The 22,819-nt window shown below is 50.5% G+C and overlaps 1 protein-coding gene across 2 annotated transcripts in view; it reads right to left on the bottom strand.

The window, feature by feature from the left end:
* ANKRD50 (ankyrin repeat domain containing 50) overlaps positions 1 to 21,404 on the bottom strand; it is a 31,631-nt gene extending 10,227 nt beyond the window's left edge. The window contains exons 1-3 of one of the 2 annotated variants that reach the window (XM_045831108.1): positions 21,126 to 21,404; positions 18,753 to 19,703; positions 2,552 to 2,781 (exon numbers count right to left, since the gene is read on the bottom strand). In XM_045831108.1, coding sequence (XP_045687064.1) covers positions 2,552 to 2,781; positions 18,753 to 19,297 — 775 coding nt within the window. In that variant the 5' untranslated portion in view covers positions 19,298 to 19,703; positions 21,126 to 21,404. The remainder of the gene's footprint in view (positions 1 to 2,551; positions 2,782 to 18,752; positions 19,704 to 21,125) is intronic. The other variant, XM_045831109.1, reaches the window with a different exon arrangement.
* Between the last annotated feature and the right edge of the window lie 1,415 nt (positions 21,405 to 22,819).

The raw sequence follows: 22,819 nt of genomic DNA, 5'->3' as shown, positions 1-22,819 counted from the left end.
GGGCTGGCAAGCCACAGGCCAAGGACTCGGACTGTTTTGACCCAGAAGTTTGCTCTTCTCATTAAGATGGGAATGGGCGGGGAAGATTGTGAAGGGGAATGTGAGTGCTGGACGCTGGACGGGGTGAGGGCTGGTGGGCGGGGCCACAAGACTGACTCTAAAAGAGAGGAGAGAAAACTTAGGGAAGTAACAGACATGAAATGCTCACAGTTAAAAGAACAAAGAGCTTCCAAATGGAAATGTGCTTAGTTACATGAATTTACACGGAAACAATTAGTGTTCATCACTAATGATAGTTATCTGTTCCTTAATATAGAACTAAGAATATTTATTAATCAACAATTTGAATGTCTTGAGTTAAAGTTGCTGAAAATAAGTGCTTCTTTTTGGAGTGCAACTTCTGCCCATTTTACATGTAATTCCTTTCTCTTGAACAGACACCATTTGATACATTGCTATCAAAGCACTTTAAAATATTTTTGTAAGGTTGACAAAGGCTCGAAAGTTTCAGGGTAAGATAAATGACTTACTACAATGTTCGACCACTTTTGTATTCTTCCTTAAAACATTTATCAGGGTGTGCGACTCCTCAATGCTGGGGACAGCAGAGCGACAGGACGCTAGGACCTGGGCCAGTCCGTACAGACTGGCACTCGCTGCATCACTGATTGTCCTGAGGACTCCGTGGGGTGAGAGTGTGGGGAAACGTAAAAGCACGAGAATAGGAAAGTTAAGTGAATGCTGGCATACTGGTATACTAGTAAGTTATGTATCCATGAAAATAGATACTAAGAAGACAACAATACAGTGACACTGAAAGATCTATAAATGTTAAATTTACAATGCAGAATTGAACTGACCTAGAGCATGATCTCAACCGGGGGGGTAACACACACAGAATTCAATCCAGAGTGTTCGAGAGTGATTATCACTTCATCTCTGAATGATGTGCTACTTGAGTATGTTGTCGTTTAAAACAGTCTTTATAGAGAGCGTGTATCACTTTTGAATCAGGTAAACTAAATATGTATAAACATCTTCAAAGTCTTTGAGGTTTAATATTTTATACACAAAACACTTTCAAACAGGCTGCTGTTCTTTCAGTCCCGGGACAAGTGTCGGCAGCTGGCAGCCTGTGACCACACCCTCACGTGTGTGCAAAAATCCTGCTCAGCGCCGAAGGGGCTGTTCGTGCAACGAACCTGACGCTGTCTGCTCCTGGTCAGCACAGTATGCGCCCCAGCAAAGGGGGTCTCTTCACAGAATGTTACATGCTCAGATACGAGCAGATGAAACTGATTTAGACACAGCAAAAACCTTAATGGTACTGCTCTGTGGGTTATGTACCTGACAATTTTAAGTTCGGACACATAGATCTCAACTCAAAATCCACATATTTCAACTTAAAACATTAGCAAAAAGCAGGAAGAGATGTGCAGGACATAGATAAGAATAACTGAAAAATCTAAGAAAAATGTTGAATAAATGAAATGCCATGTTCATAGATGGAACAAAAGCATATATATTTTTTTATTGCCACCCAAGGACATTTTTTCATTGTTTTTAGAGAGAGAAGGGACAGAGGAAGAGAGAGAGAGACAAACATCGCCTGGTTGTGTTACGATACACACCCCAGCCAGGGCTCAACCCCGCAACCCGGGCACATGCCCTGACTGAGAATTGAACCCGTGACCCTGTGGTCCACAGGACAACACTCCCAGTAACTGAGCCACACCGGCCAAACCTAACATACTAGTACTTTTATGTTCAATTTTATTATTAAGAAAACGTGTACAGATCAATTAGGTTTTACCACACTGTAAAATGCACAGACCTACTTAAAACTGACGTGGCTACTTAGCGAATAACTAACTTCATTGCTTTCTCTCCACTTACACTGTAAATCCTGCGAGTGGTCCTTGTTTACACTCCTTTCATTTTACAAAGCACACAGAATGCTTTACGTAATTGAACAGGAGTAATCACAGCTATATCGTGTTAGTAACAAAAGTAAAATAGTTCAGTTAAAAAAACCCTGATCATGTGCTTTTACACACTATTTACACACGTTGTCCTTTCCCATATCGGGAAAGGGTGTCAAAAAGGACACAGTTCGGGAGGCACCCCAAAAGGCTGTGGACCGCCTCTCCTCCCACACGGGAAGGCCACCTCGCCAGCTGCCACTGGCGGTTTGAGAAGCGTGCCCACCGCTCTCCAGATGCTCGGTCGAGTCGGAGCAAACACGGCAGGCGGCGGTGCCGTCCCTGCGCCATAAACGCACACCCCCACAGAGGAAGGGCAGCTAGGCGGCGTGAAACACCCCCGACATTTATGAAGGAAGTCAGGAAAACAATCTTGAGAAAGGCAACGGTTAAAGGATCCTAAAACACCCTGTGGCTCATTGTCAATAGAACTTGTACAAAGCACCGTTGAGAACAGCCAACAGGAGCAGCCCCGGCCTTCCCACCGCGCCCGCTCCTCCAAGAAAGAGCCACCCGGACCAGGCCACCGACGAGGGCGTCCGAGGACGGCAGCAAGGAGTCGTGCTTACCCGTGAACATTTTAGTGACGGCCTTGCTCTGCTTCCGGGCAGAGCAGAGCAGCAGCAGCCAGGGCGGGAAGAACTCGTGGTGGCCGGCCAGGAGCTCCGCCACTGTCCCGGACAGGCTGGTGGGCGTCTGTTCGCCTCCGGCGACGTCGCAGCCCTCGTCCACAGAGTCCACGAGCAGGTAGAGGCTCTGCTGCGGAGGCTTCACGCCCAGCAGGGGGAGCAGAACACACCTGGAAGGCACATCCGCACAAGCAGAGTGAGCGGCGTGGGCGCTGGCGCGGACCTTTGTTATGCAAACAGGAGGCTTACCCGCTAGGGACGTGTACAAACACGCTTCAAAGGTGAACTCAGGTTTTAGCGTGAAAGCACTGTACAGGTTTCGATTCCTTCCTTTAAGGAGGAATTCCTCACTTCGCTTTTATCTGAACTAGCGTGCACTGCCAATCACATTTTCCACAGTCGAGTGTGTGAGTGTGAGTTCAGTAATTCAGCACAGGTAAGGAAGAGCAGTGGGAATGTGAGGGAACCGTATTTCAGTTTTCTCCAACCTTCTGAATTGGCACAAAGCTTGAACTGTTTATAACAAAGCTAGAATGTGTTGCAAAGGGGGGAGAACAAATTTGGGGACCACTCTAACAATAAGGAAAATAGCAAAGGTTCCGGAGAAGTCAGGAGTGTTGCATCACCGTCTCTCTTACAACAGGGCTGCACTGTAGGCCAGCTGGTCACACAGACTTTATCTGGAAAGACGGTGCACAGATGAACTGCAGGCTAGGTCCCTCTAGACGGATTTTCAAATTCCAGTGCAGGGAATAAACTACTGGGTATCATTCCACTGAATATATTTCCTGCTCACAGAATTTACATTGCAGCTGACATGACATTCTCACAACTAAAGCCGTGCTCACGCATCTCCAACGTGTACGTACTTACCGCGTGCCGCGTGCGGAGCGCGGTGCGGACTCAGCCCGCCGGCGCAGCGGAGGACACGCCCGCCCAGCCGTGACAACAGTGCACGGGCAGTCCGCCCACCACTGCGCTCTTCCCGGGCAGGCCCACGGCACCCCCGAGCCGCCTCAGCAGCGCGCCCTGTCCCCATTTCTTCGTAAAGGTCTCAGACCCATCCCGCCGGTCACACCGTCACCCCAGGCCAGCGCCCTCCGGCCTCTTTCACCTCCTGGCACACACACGGCAATTGCTACAATTCTGTGGCACACCAAAAAAAAGTTTTTTTGCCAAGGTGACAAAATAACAGGTGTGATTTTGATTCGTTCCCATGGGACGGCTGCTGCTGTGCTGGCCGCTGTCACTTTTCTACCTGCCAGTCTAAGGGCAGAGGTCGGTGCCCCGACCCAACAGTCCGGTGGTGTTGCACGTCTTGAACACTCTCGCGGCCAGCTGGCTGGCACTTTGCTGCCCCGGTCCACACAACCGTCCCCTCTGTCACCTGGGCCAGGGTGACAGCCACACGCCTCCCCGAGCCCCCCTCCGGAGAGCCCACTGCAGCCAGACACCGTTCTCAAAGTGTCCCTCCAGCCACAGCGGCCTTCTTTCAATGACTTTTATTAGACACAATTATACAGGGGCCTTTTCATTTAGTTTCCTCTGGCTGGCACTGCTTCCCTTCTCTCATCCTGTAATTAACTCATCAGGGAAATGCAAATGAAAACCACAGGAAGACACCACCAGACACCTATTAGAACTGCTGAAGGAAATGAAAACCCCGAAACTACCGAGGGCTGCCAGTGACGTGGCGCAGCGACACAGCCGTGCCCAAATCGCCAGCGTGGAGGAGTTTGGCGGTTCCTTAGAAAGTTAAATGCACACCTGCCCCACGGCCCGGAGACCCTTTCTAGGCATTGACCTGAGCGAGGTGAGACTCTCGGGGACACAGCAGTCTGCACGTGAAGGTTGACGGAAGCCTCATTCATAAACCTACAATAACACACCAGCAGCCAGAACTGCTGATTCAAAATCTAGTGGACGGCGCTGTGTTCATCCAAGCTGCTTTGTTCCTAGAAGCTGGTCACCGACCAAAATTCTCAGGCACTAAACACCCGATCGGACACCAGGACACTGATCTGAAAATGACTGACCTGCCTTGGCTATGTTAAAGCAGCTCGGCTCCCTGGCGCTAGAGGACTGGGGAGCAGGACACGTGATGCCTCTGTATTCTGTATCGAGTGTGTGTACAATGTGTGTTAACTTACTTTCCTTTGGAAACCAAATATTTAAAGTGGAAAAGTGGGAAATACACAGTCGCCCTCACACTTGCTGAGTGTGTACAAGTGTGAAGCACCACGCGGAGTGGTCTCTGTGGGCTCCCCTGTCTACTCCCCACGGCAGCCCCGCGACACACACACTGTCACCGTCCCCGAGCTGCAGATGAGGAGACGGGCGCAGGAGAGCGGCCTGCGCGGTGACGCAAGCCGCAAGTGGCGGAAGTGGGAACAGAATTCGGTGTTTCGAAGTTCCTCTTCTTTTTTATGCTAAACTGAATCTGAAAATGTCAGGAAGTTGTATAAACCCTGAGGTCCAAAGTTCTTAGAGCAACCTGACTAAATTAGCAAGCCGCTAACTTTTTAGCATTTAATTACCTGAAAATGGTTTCAGGGAAAAAACAAAATTACCATATTTTCAGCCACACCAGCCAGGGCTGGATTACCTTCTTTTTTATGGCTGAATAGTATTCCATTTATATATATACCATGATTTCTTGACCCATTCATCTGCCATGGACATAGGTTGTTTCCCTATTTTCTTTTCTTAGGAACAAAATTATCCACCCAATAAATTAAAGCACATGGTACAGAGGGTAAAACAATGAAAGTGTAATTACTATCTCCAATCAGTTAAAAATCAAATATTATATATTTGTTCATTTTTTAAAATCTAGTAAGTAAAACTTATAACTAGAAACAGGCTAGAAGTTTGGCCCACATGCAGGGTAAGACTTCTCTCTGCACTTTTGACCAAGATGTTGTCATGACTTCATGCCCTCGTGCACCGTTTCCCCTTTGTTAAAGTACAGCTGGGAAATATGGAATAGGAACACAAAAAGAAAAATATAACCAGTCAGAGATAAAATAAACACTTCAAAGCATAAGAAACGGGGAAGTAGCAGAATGCTGAAGAGGAACCTGGAACTCTGGTCTGCCAAGAAAGCGGCGGCGGCGGCGGCGGCGGCAGCAGCAGCTGGGCCCGCACCCAGGCCTCCACCAGCAGGACTCACACTGTGGGCGCCAGACGAGGGGCTGGGGCGGCTCGCTGTCACCCAGCGAGAGGAAGAGAGGGAGCCTTCCCACGGAGGGTCAGGGCCTCGGCGCAGCAGCAGGGAGGACCCAAAGCCGGCCCTGGCGGAGAAGGGAGCCCCGCCGGGCAGGCCACAGCTCAGGGACCACGTTTACCCAATCGCCACGCCCGACCGCCTTGGAGTGGGGGCTGCACACCTTCGCTGTCAGCCCCTCGTCCGAGGCCACGAGGCAGGTGAGCAGCGCTGGAGGCGCAGCAGGGAGGGCAGGAGGTGGGAATGGTGGCGGGAGGGGTCCGAAGGGGCGAGTGCAAGGACACCGCGGGGGCCCCCCGTGCCCGGAGGCCAGCAGCGAACCCGCAGCCAGAACGTGCGCTCACATCCCACCGATGGGGATCCGCAGAACTGCCAAAGGACTGAAAGGAAGTGTATTTGTGTTGTGCAGACAAAAATGAAATTCATTCAAAAATTATTTAACACGCAAATAAAACAGCGAAGAACCAGGAAAATCTTCCTCACTGGGACCCCTACTGCCAGATAAAGTGGAGTGGGTGGCAGCGGCCCCAAACCCCCACTGCACAACTGCAGAAGACGGGTGAAGTGCGAATTCTAGATCCCGAATGACGGGGAGGGCCGCTGAAGCGAGAGAACAAGGCGACCGAGAACTCCAGGGCATGGGAGTTCTCACACGGCACGCCCAGGACGCGCTGCCGATGTCTTCGCGGGAGCCACGTGCTGACTCGGGAGCACCCACTGCTTCCACGTGGGGACTACGTGAGAATCAGGTTGGCCCACCCCGAGGCCCAGAACCAAAGGGATAAAACCAGCACGGTGTTTCAGAGGCCAGTTGTACCCCTTTTAGAGAGCAGAGGGCAAAAAATATACGCAAGGTGTCACGAGCAAAGGCGGGTTTTCCCGAAAGCACATTTGCTACATTCTGCGCTGTGCTTTTTAAAAAAGCCGGGAACCAGGCCGAGGGGGACCCGCCAGCGTGGAGTCTCCCACGGTCCACGTGTCAGAGACGAAACTCTGCTCCAGGGAGACTGCTTGCTTTAAACACAGAGCCCGCCTCCCTCAAGAAGATCTGCTAGAATCTGAAGCTATAAAGGACCGGGACACATAACTGTTGGTGGCGGAAGAAACGAATCATCAACAGTCTCTTCAGAGACCTCAGGCAGAAGCTCGGAAGGACCCCCCAGAACATGGGTGATGAGCCAGTGGTCTCAGCCCAGCCCGGCCTGCCCCCGCCCCATCTGGCCACCCGACAGAGGAAAGGGGGGCCTTGTCTGGGGAAAGCCCGCGCGTGGAAGGCCACAGTCAGTCACACACTATCTGACACACAGTCAGAAAGTCCTGGGCAGGAAAACGGGGGAAATGTAGCCACAACACTGCCCGCTGTCCGCACCACCCCGCCCAAGGTCAAGCACCCAGCCTCTCCCCTCACTGCTGCACCCCCAGCTCCTGGCCCCCTGGCTCCCCCCTCAGCACCGTGGGCCTCCACCCCTTACACGCTCAGGCCGAACAAACAATGCCACTCCTGCTTCAAAGACTGAATGGCTTCCGCTCTTCTCAAAGTGAAAATAAAAACGAGTGTCCCAACAACAGCCCCCAGGTCCATACACTGCACGGCTCCACACTCCTCCTCCTCCTGCTGCTCACCCCCGGGCTCCCCGCTCCTGCCGCCAGGCGCCCCGGCTTTCCCAGTGTCCACCCAGCCCCCAGGTCGGGGCTGGGACGCTGTGGTCAGAATCGTCCTTCAGAGACCCCAGCCCCCACTATACACATGGCTCCCCCGTCCCCGAGCCACCCAGCACCGTGCCCCCAACCTCCCTACTCGGGGCTCATTCCCACAGTCATTTCTTGCCGGGTGACGGGCTCTACAGTGTCCTCCTGACTCTTCATTCTTTTACCACCCACCCACACCAGTCCTTGCATTCTAACACACACAGATGATGTGTGCCACTTTTTATTTGCTAAGATATCCCACTATCAGGAATGACATCTGGTAGATTCCCGGTATCCAATGTTGACCTGGTAAATCAATGAATGAATGAATGGACCAAAGCAGAACCCAGAACTCAGAAATACATACATACATTCGTGTGTGTGTGTGTGTGCACGCCTTCCTGTGTCAGTATCACAAGTCAACAGTGGAAGGTGAGGCAGCCATTCAACGAATGTTGCCGGATCAGGCAGAAGACATGTTTTAAAATGTTAAGACCCCAAAAGGCCAACCACAAAGGACATCATACAGAAAAGGACTGATCTATTTGACTGTATTCCTTTTTACACTTCAAAAATGTTCACAAAATGGCAAGCCACGGGATCGCAGATATTTAAAACAATGAGAGGCCGGTTCACATTTACCAAACGAACTGTAAGAACCCTGGCAAGGGAGCACGTGCAGGGGACGCGGCAGGTCACGGACACCCGAGGACACGAGGCCCCAGCAGGACGAGCTGCGTGGTTGTGGGAGGGGGCCCGCACGGTCTCGCAGTTGAGGACGGACGTCCGCCCCGCCACCCACTCCACCCCGCCACCCACACCGCACCCGAGTGTGAACGTGGAGTCGGTGCTCGCGCTCCCGGAGCACAACCCGAGGGGGCCCGAGCGCGCTCGCAGCAGCGCCGCTGCCCAGCCAGGAAGCCGGCACCGTAGGCACCGTAGGCGGGTGTGGACACGGCAGCAACGACCGCAGCCCAGCACCAGTGGGGGGATTATACACGCTCTCCAGCGGTCGGCTGGAACCGCGCAGACCCCCAGGTACCAGCACGGGGGAGCTCGGAAACAGCGCTCACCACACACCCCATCCTGCGGGCGGTGGTTTGCAGGGTGAGCTCCAGGGGGCGCCCAGGAGCCGCCCGCCCTCCGCACCCTCGCGGGGCCGTTGGAAACCCAGGCGCCGTGCGCCTTCTCCACTCTCGTCTCCCGCGAGAACACAGCGGGGCTCGCCGGGGGCTGCGTGCGGAGCAGACAGGAGAATCCGGCCGTCTTTTATTAAGCCTAACGGTAAGAAGATTTGCCAGAAAAAAAAATAGTAAAATAATGCCACTCTATTTGGGGGGGGGGTTCTTGGGTAACATGTTTATTCTTGCTAAATTTATTAATGCATATTGGTAAATTTACCTGCTAAGATTTCACATGCGCCCACGTCAACAAAAGGTCGTTGGGCGTGTGAGCGGCCGAGGGGAAGGCGCCGGAGACCCGCGGTGCGGACCCACAGCGTGCACGGCGAGGGCGGGTCGCGGAGCGCGTGCGAACGCACGCGTCTCCCCGCGCGGTGGACCCCAAGGACTGGCAAACTGCACAGACAGGACCTCGCCGGAGGGTCTCCCGTGGGGTGTGGGCAGATCAGACTTAGGAAGGGAGACCCGGCGGGCTCCCAGCGCCAATTACTGTTCTTGAAAATACAACAGAAAACCCAGACTTAAATGTGGCAAACGGGTGCGCGTGCGCTTATTTAATTAATTACTCTCCTGTACAACGGAAGCACGCTGGGGGGAGGAAGGGTTCCTGCAACCATTTCTTCCCCTTTGGTGCTGTTAGTTTTCCCTTCCGATTCCTGTGAGGTCCAGGGGTTTGCGAGCTGTTTCTCTCTATAAAGAAGCAATTTAACAAACCCCTTAACTGAGCCTGAAGCTACAAAAGTTTCTTCTCCTTTCTAAGTGAATGTGAATTTTAAATGATAAAATGCCCATTATCAATGTGACAAATCATAATGTTTTAAGTTAAAATACAGCGCATTAATTCAAGAAATAGTTATCTGGTCTCCACCATATTCTAAACCCTGGGGATACGCGAGACAGGCCAGTGCCCTGCTCATTCCAGTAGGCGGGCAGGAAGTCAGATCAGACAAATGCAGAAAGTAAGTCCAGATCATGAAAGACACTGAGAATGAAGGCACAGAAAACAAAGTGTGGTGATGTGATTCGAGAAAGTGACCAGCTGGGACGTCTTCTAGAGACTCGGTGGACAGGGGAAGCCCTCTGAGAGGGGACAGTGAAGATGATGCACACACCCGAGTGAGACCAGAGCAAGGCGCCATACAGAAACCTGCTGGCCAGAACCGGACCCACGTCAGGGTCCAGGAAGGGCAGCGCGGAGACCGTGGGCAGGTGCAAAGCAGGGGGAGTAACAGGGTCTGGCCCTCTGCCTGCTCTGTGGAGGAGGACAATAGCGACACGGCCAGTCCGGAGGCCACTGCAGCAGTCTGGGCAGGAGACAATGCGAGTGGCAGTCAGTCACAGGCTGGAGAGAAGTGCAGGTATCAGTTTTATCTTGGGATAGAACAAAAAGAGCTGATGGATGCAGGGGTGGGGGGTGGAGGGGAGGATGAGATTGAGGGGTCAATGAGGCCACCTAGATTTTTGTGATGAAAATTAATGAGTTCCCACTAAAACATCATATCCTTAGTTTTTGTATTGTTAGCCATCTTCGTGTTGTTGGTATATCAGAAACCACCCTGAACCCAGTGGCTTAGCTTAAAATAACAATCATCATGCTTCTCCTGTGTCCGTTTGTGGTTCCACTCCAGGCTCGGAGTCACTGCAGGCTGGGACTGGTCCGCTGCACACCGGCCCCTCCTCCTACAGCCGACGAGCTAGCCTGGGCACGTCCTCCTCAAAGGGGTGGCCACACCAAGAGGACAGGCCCGGCCGCCTGCACGCACGTTAAGCCTCTGTTTGGACCTCGTCTGCTAACATCCCACTGGCCCGAGCACGGCGTGGGGCTGCGCCAAAAGCAGAGGCAGAGGCGGAGGTGTGCCACCCCCCCACCCCCGCCAGCGGAAGGGCCTGAACCGCCAAAACGGCACAGAGCCAGAGCTCGCGGAGGGAGGAGCAAGAGCGAATGGGTCAGCGCACCCCGGTTTCCTGTATTCAAATCTTCAGCTGGAGATGTAAAAGGCCACTGGTTTCTGGAAGAATCCAAATCGTTTCTCAAGGTAACCAACAGGTAAGACATAATTAGTTCTCTTAATTAATACTATTTTATTAAGCCATTACATGAACGGTGTTTCGGCACACACGTGTGTAATAGAGAGGAATAACAGGAGTATCTCCGCCACCAGGAGACATGAGGAGAGGCTGGTGTGCGGGCTAAGACGGTTACGCTCGGTGCGGGCAAAGGCACCGCGGCAGTAGCCGCAGGGTGAAGACAGGCCACTCGTCAGAATACACCTCAAAGATTTCTAAGGGCAGAGAATGAGTATTTACTTATTTTGCTTCATGAAATCAAATTAATTCACTGCGTAAAAAACATTTTACTCATAAACTCTTTAGAAAGCAAAATTGCTCAAAACAAAGGGCTAAAAACCAAAAAAGGCTGCAATATAGACAACAAATAAAAGGCTGAATCTTTACTATGTATATGAAGTTCTTACTAAACAGTAAGGAAATAATATTTAGTCTTATCTCCTATCGACTTGAACACTTTCTCGTTATGTTTAAGAATATTTCTTGAAAGAATAAATGAGCTTAGTGTGCCCAGATGAAGTTTGGAAACATGATACATACGTTCGCTGGAGCAGAATCAAATTATCAGGAGCTTTTAAAGCCAGGCAGAGAGAAACCCGACCCGCGCAGATTAGCACGGGCTCCGGGGGAGGGCCCGCAGAAAGCCTGTTCCGCTGCGGTTCGCTGGCCGGCGGCGACCAAAGGGATGGGAACGAGGATGGGCTAGAATGAAGCAGGCCAACTACGAGGAGACGAATAAAAATTCTAGATTAGAGTAAAAGAATTCAAGAAGCACTCCAAGAAAAAGATTAGCTATCTTCCAACAGAACAGGAGACGGAGGAGAGAATCGAGCCCGGGATGGTGCCTCTCAAACGTGGGTGGGCGCGGGACACACGCGGGGACCTCAGGTGCGGGTCCGGAGCCAGTACACCCAAGCTCCTGCAGTTCTCGTGACCTCCCACGTGCCGCCAGTATTGTTGGTCTTCAGATCACACTTGTAAGTAGAAAGGGTCTCAGACACTAGAATGATGATGGAACCACCTAAATACTCAGTTTTCCCAGACTTCCAGACAATGACCAAGCTTCCTATTACATCTTTTTTTAGCGTCCCGTGTCCCTGCTGCTTAGCGTTTCTCAAAGCTGCACTTTTTACGTTTACTTTTGTCATTATTTGTCTAGTGCACTCCCTCCCACTTGGTTCACTGTGCTGTTTGGCTAGCCAGCCCCTTTGGCCCCGTCACTCAGCACACCCACCTGGCACAGAGCAGGCGCCGAACGCTTATGTGAGCAGTGGATGAGTGAGTCCGTGCACAGATGTGCTGGAAGAGATGCTGGTTCGAGCACTGGGAGGTCCGTGAGGGCCACGCCAGGAAAAAGGCATATATTGATCAGAGTGAAGACAGAGGCTGTTGATGCCGATTTGGTTGCTATGGTATCCATGTAAGTAAACACCATGTTTTCAAGGAGTTAAGTATGCAGAGAGAAGATCTACGTAAGCTCTGTTGGACAAATACCCAGGCGCAATCCAGAGGAACGGCTACCAAGGAATACAGTTGGGCAGGGGATTCTGAAAGGAACGAAGGGCAAATAATGAGAAACAGTTCTGAAACGTATCTCCTAAGGCTACAGATGGACTGAGCAGTGAGTTCAGAGGCTGCCATGCCGCCACAGCTTCCGGTGGCCGTGCAGAGAGAGAGGCGAGACCTCTGAAAGGGGGGAGAGGGAAGGGGCGGGGAAGGCGCACTCGCACGCACAAACTCCAGGAGGTAGGAAGGCACGCTTAGGGGGAGATAAAAGTACAGGCTTTCTTGTTTCAGAGGAATAGGAAACATGTTCATGTTTTTTAATTTTTAAAAATTAAAAGAAACATTTATTGATGTGAGAGAGAGGAAGGAGAGAAGACACAGAGACACTGACTTGTTCTTCCCCTTACTTATGCAGTCACTGGCTGGTTTGTGTATGTGCTGTGACCTGGGATCAAACCGCAGCCTTGGTGTATCGGGACGATGCTCGAACCAAGTGAGCTACCAGGCCAGGGCACACGGTCATGTTTGAAATTGCCTATGGGAGCCGGAGTGACATAGAGCTCTGTCCATAAAGTATCTAGACAGGACTGTGGAAAATAGAGACATCTACTGAAGAAGATACTAGAAACATTGTTCACAGGACAAGGACACCTCAGTCCCTTCACAGTAAGCAACTCGGGACCTCACACAGTTCTCCCAGCATCTCTTCCACCGCTCAAAACACTGCAGACTCCTTTGTTGAAATTGCCATCAGCTGCCCTGTCGTATTTTCCTGAATCTCATCGATGCTCTGAAATGCCTTCCCTTTCAAAGGTGATTTTAGTTTGGGGGAAAGCCAGAAGTGGGCTGTAGTGGGGCTGAGTCACCTGGGTGATTTGATGTTTCACCAAAAAACTCTGTAGGAGACGTGATGCATGAGTGGGTACCTTGTCGTGATGAAGCTGCTAATCACCAGTTGCCCATACCTGTAGCCATTTTTGTCGTATTGCATCTTTCACCCGATACAGAACATTGAGGTAGTACTCCTTACGGTTTGGCCTGGACAGGAGAGTACCCATGATGGGCAACACCTTCCCAATCAAAAAACACAGTGAACATGGTCTTGACCTTCCTACAACATCTTCAGGCCATCTTCCGGCATGGAGAACCAGACGCCTTCCAGTGGGACAACCAGGCCTTCCTTTCTGGATCACAGCCGTAGACCCAGGATTCATCTCTGGTTATGACCTCCTTGAGGAAACCTCCTTCACCGGTAGTGGTTTGAATCAAGTCACTGGCAGCTGCAGCACGATGTTCCTTCTGCTCCGGTAGCAGAAGCCGTGGAACGAATTTTGCCACAGCATGTTTCATGCCAAGGTCCTGCATCAAAACTCTCAGACAAGGTAGTTTTAGGAATCCCCAGATCAGCTTCACATTGTCCGTCGCTCACCTTTGCTGACTGCAGCCCATACACGTTCAACATTCTCAGGTGCTCTGCTTGTTGCAGGCCTTCCAGAACGTGGATCGCTTTCAACAGATTCTCGACCGTCTCTGAAGCATTTGTGCCACACTTTTACTTGTGCTGCACTCATTGCATCGTCCCTGAAAGCCTTCCGAATCATCCAAATAGTTTCCGCAGAGGAATGTTCAAGCTTAACGCAAAACTTGACACAGATTCATGGCTCTGCTCGCTCAGTCATTTTGAATGTGACGGCCACACAGTACTCACGCTCACTCAACAGCGTCTACCACCCCCACTGACTACTACAGTGAAGTCGTCATTATTCACACATGCGCATTCCAGTCCACTCTCCTTGGCTGCCAGATTACACCCATTCTCATTATATTAACAATGGCTGGACTTTTCCCGGACAGAGGAGGAAACAAATGAAATGGTCTTGGGACAGAACAACAGAGTGTGTGTGGGGTGGGGAGGGGCTGGATCAAATTAGGATGCACTGGCATCTAAAGACAGCAGCTAACTCAGCGCAACTGTTTACTGCCTCAAAGGAATGAGAATCTAATATTGTCAAAATTTCCTTTCTATTTCCCCAAGAAACAAACAATAATTTGGATATGTGTGTGCAATGTCCTGAATTGGGTAAAAACATATTTAACCCGTGGGGCACCACTTTACTCTCTCTGGTGCGAAGAGAAGTCCGAGTTATCAGGAAATGCACGAATAAAAGCGCGGCCAGGCAGGGCTAAGAATGTGGCTAACATCAGGCGTGTACACTGGACTTGCACGTGGTGCCGTCATTACGCTGAAGGGGTTCAAGGTTAAGGCCAGTTCCGTAAATGACAGATAGTGCCAGGCACCAAGGGAAGCTGCACTCAGACACGAAGTATGAAAGAGCGAGCCCATCTGGGGGGGCAAGAAAAGGTTCCCTTTCACTGTAGGAAGTGGAAGTAGGAGAGGCTGAATGAACGGAAGGCCGTCTTAAAGGGAATTTAACAGTTAAAGCTCGGAAACAACAGACATTTCAGTGAAAGCAACCATCGTAGACTACAGGCAATGTAGAAGTTTGATTATGAAGATAATATTTTTCTTTTATTCCAAATCTGACCAGTAAAGACACTTTTACAAAATCTTTTAATCTGAAAACATTTAGGGATGGATAGCATTCAGGAACAGTCATCTTACATGGTATTAGGTATACAAGGCAGACCATGGAAAGGGGGTATTTTGCCTCGAAAAGAACCACAACTGAGGGTAAGAAGGAAACACACTTTCTGGTCCCATTCTGCTCCTCGTCCCTTGACCGAGTTTGCCAAAGACACCTGCAGCCAGCTGAGACGGAGGATGGACGTCGGGCCACTTACAACGATCTGGACCTGTGCCACACACATACGTGCCGAAGAGCAGACAGCGGGCTGATAAATTAATAATCACGACACCAGTGCGGTCTGCATGTGACACTGACCCGAATGATCCAGCATTCCTATTTCCTCTCATGTGCAAGAGCTTCTGCTGCCCTTTAATCAGATTCAGACATCTTTAGATAGTTAAGTAGCATTATTCAGTCTTTCGGCTGATCATCATTTAGCAATTACTCTATGAGAAGTGCTGTTCAAAGCACAACTGTGAATATAAAAAATTAATCACTCATGAATAATGTCATGAAGAAGCATGTGCCTAGCAGAGGAGAAAACAGAAGACATGCATAAATAACTACAAAAGAAGCTACAATCTATCGAGATACACATGAAGAGCTATAAATGTTCAGAAGGAGGAGATAAATAGGAGATGCCACTATCTAAAGATTCCTATTCGACATCAAAAAGAAACGTCAGAGTCCAGACTTCCTGTTTCCGACCCTCACAAGACACTGGCCTTTCGCCATGTCCACATTTCTGCTGACTCTCAGAGTTTAGAACCATGGGTCCTTCATTCCTCTTCACAATTTTATTCCATTTACACTTAATTTGTGGTGACCCTGAAGCTGTTTAATGAACTCCTATCCACATCACAAGAACACAATCTTTTTAGTCAACATGGGAAAATTAACACCATGCACAGAAAACTCACATCTGGTCTTGCAGATTGTCAAACAAAGAAAAACAAAGGTTTTTATTTCCCACATCAATCTACATCTCCTGTGGGTTCAAGGGCCACGACAGTGGGGACAGGAGGTCAGGAAGGAGTTTCTGGTTGGATGAAATACCCATCTCCAGTTGTGCTGCTAAACCAGGCACAGGACCCCAAACCACTACCCCACCCCTGATTCCCTAACTCGGGAGCCTTGACCCTATCATTATAATCACCTACTCTGATCTCCATCTCCCCCAAAATATTAACTCCTGGAAAACAAGGATCTTCCGCCCACGGTCCACCTGTTGCGCTATACTGACCCTGGCTAAATAAAATGCATTCCAATGAAAACTCTCACAAGGACCTGTTTAACAAATCAGTCACAGTCACTAATAGAACCGACAAGGAAACCTTGACTATCTGTCCAAAAGTAGAGGTCTACATCGTCAAATGCCACCGTAGACTACGCAAAAATGTTTCTTTTTAACTTTGAATTGTGTTCTCACGTGTCCATTTGGCTGTGGTTGTATCGTAGCTTCACAGTCGTAGAGGAAGTAGGTATCTCATGAATTACCAGAAACCGTTGTTCCAATACTAAGATTATCTCATTTGTTTAATGATTAATCACTTTAATGATAAAAAAAAAATAAAAAGTGACCCAGGCTTTTGAAAGCTCCGGCAGGAGGTAAGGTACAGCACCCAGCGGCCCAAGGAGACCCAGTGGGTTTTCTCCACCAAAATGCAGACCGGGGCACACACCGTCTGTCAGCTGCTTCCGTTCGTCTGGTCGTCAGGTAACTGGTGCCCGCGTGACCTCACACCCGCTGCGGCTGCTTCCTAGCTCTCTCTCGTGAGTCAATGACGGAAATTCACACAGGAGCGAAAAGGAGAGGACCGAGTACGGAATCTCACTGTCGAGAAAGATCTGCTCAGGATCAGGACATATCAAAAATACACAGCTATCAGACATGGTTTCAAATATTTAAAAGGAGTCGAATTTTAATATGAATTCCAATGAAATAAAGTGCATGGTTAGTTATACTCTTTGGAAGTGATTTTCTAAGGTGTCAATAAATCCAAATAGCTGATGAGATGATTTATAAGCAATGGAAATTCAGCTCTTCAACTAGTGACAGTATCTTAAGAAAAAGCATTAAGTTGACAAAAATGACTTGTTTGTGTAGAGAGACTTGAAGCCTCTTGGAAAGCCCAGTTCTATACTGAGGGCAACACCCGATTCCACACGGCGACGGCATGCTGAACACCGTCCGCCGCACCTGGCCTCTCATACCTGCGCCGCAGGCATCTCCTGGGCAGATGTCCTCGCTGAGTTAAGGATGATGTAATAGTTTTAACCCAAATATTTTGCCTGCGGCAAAAGATAACAGATTTGCCCTGAGTTTTATTGGCTAGCACTTACACATTTTAAAGGTCTACAGGAACATCACAGCCTTCAAAGACACCACCCTCTGCTGACTTTAACAAACCTCTCACCTGTTTGAATTCTACACTGCCAGTCACAACGATCACTCCAGACTGCCACTCCTCATGTCCACGGGTGATCTGAAAACCACGCTCGGGCCACAGCTCTGACACGCCCCGGTCTCCACACACTTCAAAACCCCTCCTCTTCCGCTAAGTCCTCCAAAGAATGTCTGTGATCGCAAACCTGTATACATACGTGTGTCTTTCAAACCCCAGCTCTGCCCTTTAACTAGCCTGTAACCTTGGACAAGTTCCTTCGGCTCTCGTGCTTCGGTTTCCTCGTCTGTAAAATGGGACCAACAGTACCTGCCTCACAGGACTATTACTGGCACAGCTCTTAGAACAGCGGCTCACACATACTGCGTGCTACTGTCACTGCTAGTTTCACATCACATCAGAATTCATACATTTCATACCATTAGATCTGAGGACATCAAAAGAGCAAAATCACTTCCACAGCAATTCACATCCTGCCCAGATGACTCCTAGCGACCCTCACGCAGACACACACCCACACGCGCCTTCACTGCGGACGCCCCTGCCCCTTTGGGGAACCACACTAAGAACTGCTTACCGTGTGGGGGACGAAAGTGCATGGCTAAGTGACCGAAGCAGCAGCGAGGCAACAGCAATTGCAAAACAATTTGCCGCCTCCTTCTTTTACAGTGAGCAGACGAGTAACATACAAAAAATTATTTTCAAGGGCTCATTTTTTTAAAAACACATTTTGACTCCAGAATCACTCAGGGAAAAAAAAAAAACCCTCAAACCACTTCTTAGACCACTCCTTCTACTGTGGAAAAATGCGTAATTGAGATTAGGTAAAAAAAAATTTTTTTTGGTATCACTTGGTAAAAGTACTAAAATGATGCCTAATTTTCATTATTTTGTAAATACCACCTATATCAAAATATCACCAAAATTTCCATTTACTTGAAGGGAATAAACAGCAAAGTGCATTTGTAAACTTTCTTCGGATTCTCAATGGCCAGTGGTCTCTTTCAAAGAGAACCTTCCTTATTTAAAGGAGTAACACTGCAAACACAGATAGTAGGTTCTCCGATGAGAGTTCCTCTAAAGTCAGGCCCAGTAAGTGTGCCCTTCCTAAAAATGCAGCCTGGATTCCGGGTAGCTAACTGTTCTTCTCCACCGTAAGGACAGGTGTCCCTAACCACTTACAGGTAATACTGGAAGAGTAAGTACATAATTGGCGTAAAGTTGAAAACTAATGTTTCTCACAGTGCTTCAAATGTTACTATAAAAGACATCCTTTTAATCCATAGCCTGTGCAAACAAAGCTTAAATTTTGTTTCCTTCAATATTCAAATCAACTGGTTTATTCACAACCACAGATTATCCCCCAAATTTACATCCGTAGTACAAGCACCCCACAAAATTTTTAAAAAACTAAAAAAATCCAGAACCCATTTTAACTTTTGCACAGAACCTGGCACACCGTGCCATTCTCATCATTACCTTTTAAATGCTTCGGCGGGGTTCCTCTCGCACTCCCCGGGCTGCAAGAGGCTCTGCACGGCAGGGTCCCTCAGCTTGTCCTCGTACCCTGGGAGCAGTCCGCTGTGGCAGATCTGGGCGACCAGGCCTCTAACAAACCCTCCGACACACAACGTGTCCGAGTCCTGGGCCTTGCAGAAATGAAAGGCCAGAGCCTGGCGATGTAAACCTCTCTGCAAGCTTGTAGGTGAACTTGGCCACAGGAGCTCAGTACACAGGGCCGTCTTGCCACTGCCGGGCCCTCCTACCAACAGCACACCCCAGGCGGCTCCTTTGCCAGAGACAACACTAGCGTTGCTCCCAGAATTCCCTGAGAGGGGCGGTGTGTGGACAGCACTGTTGCAGCCGTTCGTCTTCTCCTGGAGGCAGTGCTGAAGCTTGTGGAAAACCCACTCCCTACAGTAAAACTGCTTCCCCTGCAGTAAGCTCGTCTGGGCCATTTTGCAGACTTTCTCTTCCCAAGGGTCAGTCATAGTAGGCTTCGTGTCTTCAACCTTCGCTAACATCGGGACACATCAACACAGGTCTTCACGTCCGCTGGGACGCAACCTGCGTATCAAGTTAACTTGGAAGGACAGAGCAACCAGTTACTACAGTGAGATTCAACAGCCACAGGGTCCATCGGTCCACAGGATGTGCGTGACTTTATCTGGTTCTTTATTCTTGAGTATCAGCAGAGAATGTATCGGTTTAATTGTTGAACGGGTGAAAAATTGCCTGGTTCCCAAGCTCAGCAGCAGCCTTTCTCTATCTTGATGGGTCACACAGCTTCATGGCTAACAACCAGAGTTTATGTGACTGTGGGTCTTTCAAGTATGCAGATGAGACAATGCATCTGGAAAACTAAAGAGAAAGCCCAATCTTTCACTTTGTACAAAATGCTTCTCCAGATTCCAAGTGTTACTCCTGTATCTGAAAATCAGATCAGAGAAAGTGTCCGTTACAGTCACTGTCACCAGAGAGACCCCATGTACGCAGGAGGTAGGGAGCTCTGTACTTCTCCGGGAAGGACAGCCACTCACACCACCAGGCCTGCCACTTTCGGGCACGTGGACCACTGCCAGGGAGGCAACAACTGTGTGGCGAAAATGACAGACCAGTGTTAGCATCTCTTCATGCAAAGCATTCATAAAGTGCATTTTTCAAGACAGATTCTTAATGAACCTTTTCACAGTTTCCTCTTCATAAGACACCCTGGTAATCAACAATTTCCACCAGTAACTGGAATAAAATATCTTAGTGCAAAAATCTACATTAAAAGTTTACTGATCGAAGGATACAACTTACCAGTTAACCTCAAAAATCATATTTTTGCACTTTCAAAAATTTCAACAATTACCTTGACATCCTGATTATGTTTTCCTTTCTGTATTTTTCTTCTACCGTGGTCATAATTCCCATACAGCTACATTTTCACCAAGTTACCCTAGATTTTTCAAACCTCACTGTTGACGAGGGGAAAAAAGAAGACATGCTCACACAGTAACATCCTTAAGCCTAGCCAGAGAGATCTTTCCACTAGCTTGGCAGACGGGCGCCAGCTAAGGAAGCTCTATTAACCCGCCCAGTCCAGCGAGTCAAGGACTCTGTTTACTTGACTAGCCACACTTCTTTGTTGATAGTTTGCAACATCTAGGGAATGACTGCCATGGCGGAGGCTGGGTGGCAACGGGTTAAAAAAAAAAAAAAAGAAGGGAGGAGGGGGATGATCTCACGCGAATGATAAATCCAAACACAGAACAACGTGAATCCTTCCTTGCTCTGCGCTAGAGGTGAAGGTTCCGGATGGGGGCGAGGAGTCAATCTCCTCCGGCGCTCGGAGGAACGGCTGCCGGGGAGAATTCCCTCCGAGGCAGGAGGGGCCAGGAGCCAACGGCCCCGGCGCAGGGGGTGTCTGCCTACAGTTCCGGCCGCCGGTTTCGGCTGACAGACAAAAGGAATTCCGGGATCCCCAGCCACAGAACCACCTTCGTTTGAGCAGCCCCGAAGAGCCACAGGGGGGCCACCGTGGATGGGCTGCGGACGGAGGTGCAGCCACCCTCCGAGGTCTTCCCTCGCAGACGCCGGGACAGCCCGCCCCGCCCCGACACCGGGTGTGTCTTTCGAAGGGGGAGGGGTGCCCGCCGTCCTTGCCAATCCCTGCGGAGGGGTCGCCTCCGGATCCGGGTCCGGCTCGGCGCCCGCATCCCGCGCACCGATCCCGCCCCCTCCCGGCCCGCGGCGGAGAGAGAGGATCGGCGGCGACCGGGGTCCTAGCCTGGAAAGTGCGCGGGTGGGTCAGGTCCGCGCCCCGGCGGTAGTCCCGAGCTCCCACCGCCGCCGCCCCTCGGTTACCTCGGCCGCAGCCGCCGTGGCCGCCGCGGAATCTCAGCCCCCGACACTTGCTCCGCTGAGACGCCGCCGTAGCCAGCGCTCCCGGGGTTCCAGCAGCCGCCGCCTGCTCCGCCCTGCCCGGGGCGCGCTCCCAGCTCCGATCCGCCGCTCGACCCCGGGAACTGCCCGTTCCAACTGCCCGGCAGCCGGGGTCACGCTTCCCCCAGCCCCCACCGACCAACCGCCGCCGCCGCCGCCGCCAGGGCAATGACTGTCTCAAGCAGCCCCGGACCGGCCGGCTCCGCCCCGCCGCGGCTCAGGCCCCGCCCCCTCCGGGCCCGCAGCCTTTCTTCGCCGCCAGCCCCGCCCCCTCCTCGCCCCGCCCCCAACGTGCGGGCCCGGCGCCGCCCGTGCCGGGGCGTGTGCGGCGGCCTGGGACCCGCTGTTCGCGCCGTGGGGAGACCTTTCTCGGAGCGGCCTTGGGGCTCCGCCTTCTCGGGGCGGGGGGCGGAGAAGGGGGCGGGGGCTGCGTTCTCACGTCCCCGAGCTCACGCGAGTCGCTGCTCCCACCCACCCCGTCACCGCTCGGCCCTGAGCTTTCCTTTGTCTTCCAGGCCCGAGGGACTCGCTGGCTTTGGGGGCCAGATCCGCTCGTAGGAGGAGCAGCTGGGCTGGGAGAGTGGGCCCCTTCCTCTCCCTCAGCCCCCTTGCCCCAAAGGGCCACTGCAGACCCATCCTCGCTCTCAGGCGTGCGGGTTCCCTTTCAATCCATTAAATTCCGGGGATTTTTTTCCTTTCTCAGGATGAGCCTAGGAGCAGGAAGGAAAACGCTGGGAAGAATGCTGCAAAAATAAAAATAGCAGGGGTATAGGGCGGCGTTCCTACCGCCAGTGGACAGGACCTGACCTCCCCCGAGGGAGGTCGAAATCAGCAGTCCTTGCGCCTGGGGCTCCTGCCCTGAGGGACAGTGTGATGACTTCCAGGGGCCACTATAGGGGAGAAAGTCCATGGTGGTGGTCAGACTGTAGAGTCAGATCAACGGCCCTAGAGGCCTGGCCACAGGCAGGAACTGGTGAATTAGGCAGGCCAGTGGTTCTCCCTCGCGTGGATCTGGATCATTCAGATTTCTGCTAGGAAAGTAAATTTACTTTCTGTCAACGGATAGAGTAGAATATGTACTATCTTTATTATTTGATTATGCTAAAACCATGAGCTGTCCATCTCTCATTCTCCACTGGTTTGAATGTGTTTATTTCCCAAATATTAAGCCCATTTCCATCTGGTTTCAGGAAATTTCAAAATATAGGTATCACACGCACCTAGAAAAACAGATAATTGAAGGGGCGGGGGCTGCGCCGACTCTTCCCTTCTCTTTACTCCCATCTTGTCCATGGCGCTTGAGGCTGGTTGATCTTAGTATTTTAACTAGAATTCATTTACTGTGAATTCTGAGGTCCTTTTCCAAAGCAAGAAACAGAAAAAAGATGGGAGAGTATAAATTATCTGGAATTTAATCTATCAAGGAAATTGATTTTTAAAAATCTACAAATTTATGAAAATCTACAAAATTGCTTAAGCAGTTTTAATTACCAGGTAGATGGTTTATAAACCTAGCTTGCATGCAGCTTTATACTCACTGACTGCCTCAGGTTCTTGGTTGTAAAACTATGTTTAGAGAAAAAAATTAAATATGTCCATCATATTATCATTTCCAC

Source organism: Phyllostomus hastatus, unplaced genomic scaffold (assembly GCF_019186645.2).
Source record: "Phyllostomus hastatus isolate PE091 unplaced genomic scaffold, TTU_PhHast_1.1 phas_contig_159, whole genome shotgun sequence".
NCBI classification, from domain to species: domain Eukaryota; kingdom Metazoa; phylum Chordata; class Mammalia; order Chiroptera; family Phyllostomidae; genus Phyllostomus; species Phyllostomus hastatus.
This window is presented reverse-complemented; position numbering and strand designations above follow the sequence as displayed.